Source organism: Urocitellus parryii (genome assembly GCF_045843805.1).
Source record: "Urocitellus parryii isolate mUroPar1 chromosome 16 unlocalized genomic scaffold, mUroPar1.hap1 SUPER_16_unloc_2, whole genome shotgun sequence".
Lineage (NCBI taxonomy): Eukaryota > Metazoa > Chordata > Mammalia > Rodentia > Sciuridae > Urocitellus > Urocitellus parryii.
In genome coordinates, this window is record NW_027551780.1 from 519,102 (window position 1) to 528,163 (window position 9,062).

The window sequence follows — 9,062 nt, forward strand, 5'->3', positions numbered from 1 at the left end:
TGCATTCACTCCAGTTCCTCACACTGCCCAGGAGCAAGCATGCAACTACTGCCTTTGGCAAATGTATTTATTACAAAGAAGTCCAGACTGTGTCAAGTGCTCACACACCTCTATGCAATATTTCTACTAAATCAAAAATGTAAAACTAGGAAATTGCCACACTGACTCATTAGCTGCAAAGAAAGTTTTTGGAAATCCTGGGAAGCATTCAAAACTATTTTTTAAAGAAGAAGTTTTACTGGATGGCTTAGGCTGTATTTATCAAAAACAGAAGGGCCACAGCACACTCTTTTGGCCTTCCTCTCCAAATGAACACCGAGACACAGCAAAAGGCTGGAACAGAGATAGCAGTGACAATCAACCCATCTTTGGCATGGTGGCAAATTTCAATATTTGGGCACAAGTATGTAAGGAACTCTTACCAATGATCACACAAGATCCATGACACCTGAATAGGTTGTGGGTGAGGTTTTGCTCAGGAGTCTTGGAATCCTTAGGACAAGTAACTGAATCCTTTAGCATGAGCAGAAACAGCCCTCTCCACAGCAAGTACTGCACAATATCACCTGATTGGAGGCTGTAGCTTTATTAGTGATGTAGGACACATGAGGCTAGACACCCAAGGAATGTTCCAGGAGCACATTGATTAGCTGCAGGGTTCTGAGTGGTATCAGTTAATATTTTTTGGATCACTGTTTGGAATTTCATTGATCATTTACATCCAGTGGGACAAGGATGGAGGTTTATATTTTTTGTAGGGGTATACATAAAGGTGTTTTGTTGTTGTTGTTGTTTTGATTAGTTCTCCAAAAGTGCTTTGTGTACCAACTGAAAGATTGGTCAGAGGTCTTCCAAGCTTTGCCACAAAAGCAGAAATCTGTGTTATAACCCACATTGAGATCTTTGCAAAATCTTTTCCTGACATTCTGTTGAAAGAAAATTATGGTGAAGGTCTCTTGAGAAGCTTATTTAAGATTATTTGGTGGAGAAGGGAGTGCTGCTATATTAGGACATCAGACTGGGATGCTCCTTACCAAGCCTTTGGTAATGTAGTGTGTATTAAGAAAACCATCACACAATTTTTTCCAGAGCTACTGAGGTACTCCAAAACACAGAGAGAAATCAAGCCTGGGTTTTCTGGCATATTCCACCTAAGTATTATTCATGGGGAGAAAACCTAAGTTGGATGTAGTTTAAAGAAAATTCACTGGTATAAAAGACCTTTAAGAAGGAAGAGATCAGCTGCAATTGTGGAGGAAACACCTGCAGAGCTACATCTGCTGATGTGGTTATCAGTGGGGTCCTCACTCACAGCAGCAGCAAACTCACCACCGGAGCTACGGAGTGTTCAGTGCTAGAATGCCTGCCTAGCATGCACAAGGCAGGATTTGGTCCCCAGAACTGGGAAAAGAAAAGAGAAAGCAACTCAAGTATAGGGCAAAATATATTTTGAGAAAGTGCCTCTCTAAACAATATACACAAATGACATTATTTTATAATGCTCTTTAATGTGCCTACATACAGCACAATACATGAGCCTTAGAACAAGCACAAGTGACAAGAGTAGTGGTCCCAGAGTCAACAACAGATCAATAAGCAATCAAGGAAAAGGAAGAGGCCAGCTGCAGGGTACACAGACACATTCCTATGGTCCCAGCTGCCAGTCTCACCCCATCTCAAAAAAATAACAATTAAAAGGACTGTGGAGAAACTCAGTGGTAGAGCACTCCTGGGTGAAATCTGAATAAAGAAAGAGAGGAAAGAAGTTCAGAAGAGCCATTTCACCAATCTATACCAAAGGCTGGAGTGGAGAGGCCTAAAATAACATACACAATATGTAATGAAACATTAGACACAAAAGACTTAAAATACAGGAAAATGGAATCTAACAATAAGAGAGATTTAACCCAGGAAAATGGAATCTAACAATAAGAGAGACTTAACCCAGAAAAACATGTTGCTTTCAAATCTTCATGCTGATGCAATGCTCCTCTCCAACCCAGGGTGCAATTTTGTTACCTCTGAATAGATTTTTAAAAAAAAGAAAGAAAGAAAAAAAGAAATGAAGGCACACACACCATTTTCACACACCTACAGTGGTTATCCAAAAATAAAAAATAAAATGAAATAAAATAAAATTTTCCTCAAGTGTGAACAAGTTCAAATGGATCTGAAACAAGCAAAGTTGTCACCACATTTCTACATACAGGGCTTTTCTCCTGTGTGATTTCTTAAATGCTGTTCAAAGGGACCTGGAAAGTTGAAAGTGTTACTGCAAGTTTTAAAGATAGAAAAAGGATTTTCACAGATGTGAATTCTTTTATGCCTTTGGAGAAAACTCTCAAAGCTGAATACTGCCCCACATGGCTTATCCTCAGCATTTTCTACAGTATGAGTCCTTTCATACAACTGAACAAAACTAGAATGGCTGAACCCTTCATATTTCTTACTTGCATAGGATTTATTCTTTTTATTCCAAAACAATATTCCCAGTCATTAGGAAAAAAATGAGAAAACTAGAAGATTTCCCACATTTCTCACATTCACAGGGCTTCTCTGCATGAGTGTTTTCATATATAAGAAAGGAAAAGAAGCTGGCAGAATGTAGCAAATCCCCCAAATTCAGAGGGTTTGTTTTTCAATGTGAGTGAAATGGCTTTGAAGGCAACAGGGAAAATGGAATGACTTGTGATATTTTTCTCATTTAAAGAGTTATTCAGTTGGATGTGGTGGTGTATGCTTTAATTCCCGAGACTCAAGAGGCTGATTTTGAAGAATCAATGTTGGAGGCTAGCCTCAGCAGCTTAGGAAGACCCTAAAAAACTCAACAAGTCCCTGTCTCAAAATAAAAAGTAAAAAGCAACTGGAATGTAGCTCAGTGGTAGAGAACCACCAGAGTAAATCCCCAGTGGATTGATTGATTGATCGAGCTTGCTCTCTCTCTCACACACACACACACAAACACACACACACACACACACACACACACACACACACATATTCAGCAGTGTGAGCCTCTCTTGTCTTTGAGGATGACATGAAATATTGATTTACCATATTTCACATTCAAAGGGTTTTTCTCCAGTAAACCTCCTACATGTATATAACAGAAGAATTTACCAATTGTTTTCATGCATACGATTTCTATGCAGTATGTGTTCTTTCACATGTGTGAAGCAGACAAGATGTGGCAAAGGCTTCTCCACGTTGTTGACATTCATTGGGCTTCTCTCCAGTATACATTCTTCCATGTCTGTGAAGGTCACTGGATCTAGCAAAGGCTTTGCCACACTGCTTACATTCTTAGGGCTTCTCTCCAGTATGAGTTTGTTCATGTGAGTGAAGGTAAGAGGACTGAGTGAAGGCTTTGCCACACTGCTTACATTTATAGGGCTTCTCTCCAGTATGAGTATGTTTATGTATCCGAAGGTAAAAGGCGGTAGTGTAGGCTTTTCCACATTGTTGACATTCATAGGGCTTCTCTCCAGTGTGTGTTCTTCCATGTCTGTTAAGCTGATAGGATGTAGCAAAGGCTTTTCCACATTGTTTGCATTCATAGGGCTTCTCTCCAGTATGTGTTCTTCCATGTTTATGAAGCAGACGGGATGTAGCAAAGGCTTTGCCACACTGATTACATACATAAGGCTTCTCTCCAGTATGAGTTCTTTCATGTATGCGAAGGTCACCAGATCTAGCAAAGGCTTTGCCACACTGCTTACATTCATAGGGCTTCTCTCCAGTATGCACTCTTCCATGTATTTTAAGTTCACTGGATCTAGCAAAGGCTTTTCCACACTGCTTACAATCATAGGGCTTCTCTCCAGTATGAGTTTGTTCATGTGAGTGAAGGTGAGAGGACTGAGTGAAGGCTTTCCCACACCACTTACATTCATAGGGCTTCTCTCCAGTATGAGTTCGTTCATGTATCTGAAGGTAAGAGGCAGCAGTAAAGGCTTTTCCACATTGTTCACATTCATAGGGCTTTTCTCCGGTATGCATTCTTCCATGTATGTGAAGATGACGGGATGAAGCAAATGTTTTTCCACATTGTGGACATCCAAAGGGTTTCTTTCTAGTATGTGTTCTTCCATGAATCTGAAGGTAACTAGATCTAGCAAAGGCTTTTCCACACTGCTTACATTCATAGGGCTTCTCTCTAGTGTGTGTTCTTCCATGAATCTGAAGGTAACTAGATCTAGCAAAGGCTTTTCCACACTGCTTACATTCATAGGGCTTCTCTCCAGTGTGTGTTCTTCCATGACTCTTAAGCTGATGGGACATAGCAAAGGCTTTTTCACATTGTTTGCATTCATAAGGCTTCTCTCCAGTATGTGTTCTTCCATGTGCACGAAGCTGAGGGGATGTCGCAAAGGCTTTTCCGCATTGTTTGCATTCATAAGGCTTCTCTCCAGTATGTGTTCTTCCATGTGCATGAAGCTGACGGGATGTAGGAAAGGCTTTTCCACACTGCTTACATACATAGGGCTTCTCTCCAGTATGAGTTCTTCCATGTGTGTGAAGGTCACCAGATCTAGCAAAGGCTTTTCCACACTGCGTACATTCATAGGGCTTCTCTCCAGTGTGTGTTCTTCCATGTCCCTTAAGCTCATAGGATGTACCAAAGGCTTTTCCACATTGTTTGCATTCATAGGGCTTCTCTCCAGTGTGAGTTTTCTGATGTATTCTAAGTAATCTGGTATAAGCAAAGTCTTTCCCACATACCTTACATTTGAAATGTGCATTCCCTGTGTGTGTGATCCTGTGCTTTTGAAGACTTGTGTGTGAAATAAAGGTTGTTCGACCATCTTTTTCACATTCATAGAGTTTCTCTCCAGAATGAATTCTTTCATGTCTTCTAAATAAAGAGGAGAAATGAAAGGCTTTCCCACATACCTCACATTGAAAAGGTTTACCACCACTGTGTGTTATCATGTGTCTTTGAACACCTGGGAGAAAAGAAGAGGCTTCACCACATTGTTGATGTTCATAGGGTTGCCCCCCAGGATGAGTTTCTTCATGTTTTTGAATGTCATTGGAACAACTAATGACTTTCCCACATACTGTACTTTCATATGGTCTATCTCCAGTTTTTAACAACATTTGTGTGTGAACACTTTTGAGAGAAACCAGAGATTTCCTATATTGTTTAAATTCACATGGCTTCTTTTCACATTCCTCATGCTTATAGTATTTGTGTCCAGAGTGATATGTGATGTACCTATGAAGGAATGAAGGACATATGAAATCTTTTGCACACATAATGAAGTCACATGGATTTACTCTATTAAATTTTTTCTTTGTTTGATTAAGAATTGGAATTGATTTGAAGGTTTCCCCACACTATTCTGTGGGGAAAGTTTGAAGTTTACCATAGGACTTCTTTGAAGAAGAAGTGACCAGCACATAATTGATACCTAACTCATTCACAGTTTTCTATGTATTTATAGGTCTTTACATTTCTACTAACATCAGGTAAAGGCTAGATTTTCTGACTTGTTAAAGTTGCCTGAAAATAAAGAGATTGAAAGGAAACAATCCTTTGCAACACAGCTTCTCTATGGCTATTATTCACATAGTCATATTCACATATGCAATTTCATAGTACTTTTTGCATGTCAAATACTTTGAAAAGACTGAATACCTGTTACAGATAAGTATATATTTCTGGTAAAAAATATTATAAGAATAAATACATTTCAAATTATGCATACTTCTTCGGTTGGTTTGCTTTAAAAATTATATGACAGTTCTCAGATTCCCTCAAAAATTCCTCTTGTGAGTACAGTTACCTTAGGTTGCTTCCAGAGTTTTCAATCTGACCTTCAGTGGTCTTGTCTTCCCACTTGTTTCCTAAAATGAGAGAACATAACAATCTTTATGAATACTTAGGACCTAGAAATGCTTTGCCGAATTGTAGGTGCCATTTATGCTTCAATAATTCACCAACTGATTTCCTTTTCACCTTCTACATAAATGACCAAAATAAACATGAGTTGTCTATTTGATTAATTTTAAAACCAACATTATTACCTATAGAAGCCAGGTTTCTGAGGACTTCCAGCATCACATCTCTGTAAAGGTTCTTCTGGGAAGCATCCAGAAAAGCCCACTCCTCTTTGGTGAAGTTTACAGCCACATCCTCAAAGGTCACTGAGATCTAAAATATCCCACAAATGTATAGTGGAGGCCAGGAGAGAATGACAGCATGAGAAATCTGCACTCAACATGCATGATGTTCACATGATTCCCTGGCCTCCTGATTAATTCCATCAAATCTTTACTGCACTCAATTTCTTACACCCATTCCAACACTAGAAATTGGCTACTAAGAAGGCAAACATCATAGTGATTTATACCCTTCCTTTGGTGAGTTCACAGGAAGTAAGACAGGCTCCCAGATCACTCCTAACTCCTTTAATGGTTTCACCTCTATTACATGTCCTAGAAATATCCTGTGTGGTACAGAGCTAATATAAGCACTTCTGATAGTACTTATCTTTAGAAAAGAAAGGTGATGAGTAGAAAAATGCAGGAATCATGAAACTAAGCATTTGAGAGAGATTCTGCAAATTACAGTGGCTCCCTGTACCTACAAGGTTAATATAGGCAACATGGTATTTACTGATGTCTTGTTTCCTCTGAAAGTCTATTGTTCCATACTTAAGAAATGCCTAGAACCAGCCCCCACTCCCACCCTCTGGGCATGGGGTCACTAAGGAGATTCCTTATAGACAACATTTAGACAACATTTCACACAGGTGGTCACAATGTGTTAACTGGAGATTGAGCTCATTCTGTGTGATTACACTAAGAACAACTGGAAGTTTACAGGTGCTTTACTCCAGAACAAATTTAGTCAACTAGCTTACTATTATATGACCAAAATAAACATGAGTTCTCTATTTGATTAATTTAATTTATTTATTAATAAACACAACAATTTGATAATTTCTTGTGGTTACTGTCAAAGCAGAATGGGGTAAGTGTAAAGATGGCACGTGTCTTAGAAATAACTCTATGACCCAAAAATGTCACCATGGGCTGGAGATGTGGCTCAAGCGGTAGCGCGCTTGCCTGGCCTGCGTGCGGCCCGGGTTCGATCCTCAGCACCACATACAAACAAAGATATTGTGTCCACCAAATACTAAAAAATAAATATGTAAAAAATTCTCTTCTCTCTCTCTAAAAAAAAAAAACACAAAAATGTCACCTTGTCCAAACAACAGCCGTACAAAGTTTTATAACTCTCAAAACAATCTTCTTAGTAAACAGCAGACACTATTTTTGAACGTCTCACAGCAACAATGAATGTCCAATGATTGTCAAACTCTTCTTAACAGGAGCTGGTTCACTACCATAATGTACAGTCATGAGACACATACCAATGTTGTGTTCAAGAACATTTTGATCAAGGTTGGGCCACATATGCAATGGTTGTCTGTGGTGAAAGAGATTCATCGTGCCTGTAGCAATGGTGGTGCAAACAAACCTAAGGCAGAAGCTCTTCCAGAGTGTGGTAAAGCAAGAAGATTTTAGCCCAGAATTCTGAACTATCCCACACAGACTGCGTGTGAAAGAGGCCGTAAGCATGCTATGATGTCTGCACAGTGATGGAACAGACAAAAAGAAAATGTCCCTGCCACTTACACAGAAGCATACTCAAGGACTGAAACCATACAGAACCACCCCAAACAATGAAGAACCCACAATTACCCTCAGTGACATCAGCCCAAATCTGTCAGGACAATGATGCAGACAGGAGGGCTTCATGGACCTTCAACCAAACGGGAAGCACACTGAGGTCTCAGGGTCACAGAAACATTCTACAGGACATAAATCACACCCCTACAAGTGCACCACCAGTGAAATTCCATGTATGCTCAAAGAACATGAGAGCTAAAGCAGAAATCAGATCAGAAGAAACTGAAAAGCCTCCAGGGAAGGGGACATGAAACACAGGGCTCTGAAAAGACACAGGACAAAGAGGTGACTCAAGAGAAAAGGTGACCATTTTGAAAGAAAAAAATGTAAAAGTCCATGATAGGAAATTCATAGAGAACACCAGAGGTGGCGCTGTATTGATATCTAAGTCATCCAACACACATTTCAGAAAAGAACAGGTAAAAGCAACCAATGAAACTGCCGCTTCAGAAAACCAGAGAAAGAAGAGCAAGGTAAACCTAAATTAACCACAGGTAGGTTGCCGCAGTCTGGCTAGGCACAACTCAGGAGCCACGTGTCAAAAGAAACTAACTTCATTTTTAGAACCACACATGCCAAACAAAAAAGCTCCTAAGGAAAACCTTCAGAGCCCAACTGCCACCACCGGCTTCCCACAAGCCTCTCAACCTCCCCCACTCCTCCTGCTCTTGAGGCCGATTGGCTGGGTTGCATGGGTGGAGCAAGAAAAGTCCCCCAATGAGCAGCTCCATAGTCTGAAAGGGCGGGGAAACAGCCCAATGAGCATCACCGCAGAGGAGCCAATCAGCTAGAAGTTTCTGGGGCCGCTGTGAGCCAATCATCAACTAGCAGTCTGAAAGTTTGCTGGGGCCCCTTCAGCTTGGCGCTCAACATCTCCCCCTCTCTGTTTAAACAACAAGCATGTGGCTTAGGGACCATGCCTGCCTTAGGTTCTCCAATAGTACATATGGACCTTACCCATTATCTTAGGTTGGTACCATTGCAATTGGATCTTACCCGTCACTGACTACCGGTCCAGTATAGAGCCACACCTGTGGATAGGTCTTTGTACCAGTGGGGGGGGTGAGGTTCTTTGCCTCACCTCTGTTGGCACCCAAATTTTAGCTGAACGATCATGACAAGCAGAAGGGAGGAAGATACACCAAGCCAATTGACGGCTCCTTTTGGAAAAATTGTACCACCGATGACATCATCAGCAAAAATACCCCAACACTACCACAAGTCGCTGCACCAGCAGATAGTTCACAATGCATACAGGTGAGTTCACAATGCATACAAGTGATACATAGTCCAGGCAAGTTCTGCAAGCAGTTCAGTGATGGCTATTGCAGAAGCTAAAGATTGGTTTTATCTTTGTCTTC

The 9,062-nt window shown here is 40.5% G+C and overlaps 1 protein-coding gene across 1 annotated transcript; it reads right to left on the bottom strand.

Moving 5' to 3' along the window:
• Positions 1-3,303: 3,303 nt before the first annotated feature.
• LOC144251507 (uncharacterized) lies at positions 3,304-6,064 on the bottom strand. The gene is made up of 4 exons (XM_077794379.1): positions 6,035-6,064; positions 5,944-5,965; positions 5,790-5,850; positions 3,304-5,218 (listed from the first exon to the last, which is right to left on the bottom strand). The coding sequence occupies exons 1-4, from the start codon at positions 6,062-6,064 to the stop codon at positions 3,304-3,306; spliced, it is 2,028 nt and encodes a 675-aa protein (XP_077650505.1).
• Between the last annotated feature and the right edge of the window lie 2,998 nt (positions 6,065-9,062).

Excerpts from the sequence above, each read along its gene's own strand:
- LOC144251507 (XM_077794379.1), bottom strand. The coding sequence starts at position 6,064 with ATGCTGGAAGTCCTCAGAAACCTGGCTTCT. Across the intron at positions 5,966-6,034 it reads TCCTCAGAAACCTGGCTTCT|AAGGTGAAAAGGAAATCAGT; the intron begins ATAGGTAATAAT and ends TCATTTATGTAG. Across the intron at positions 5,851-5,943 it reads GGTGAAAAGGAAATCAGTTG|GAAACAAGTGGGAAGACAAG; the intron begins GTGAATTATTGA and ends CTCTCATTTTAG.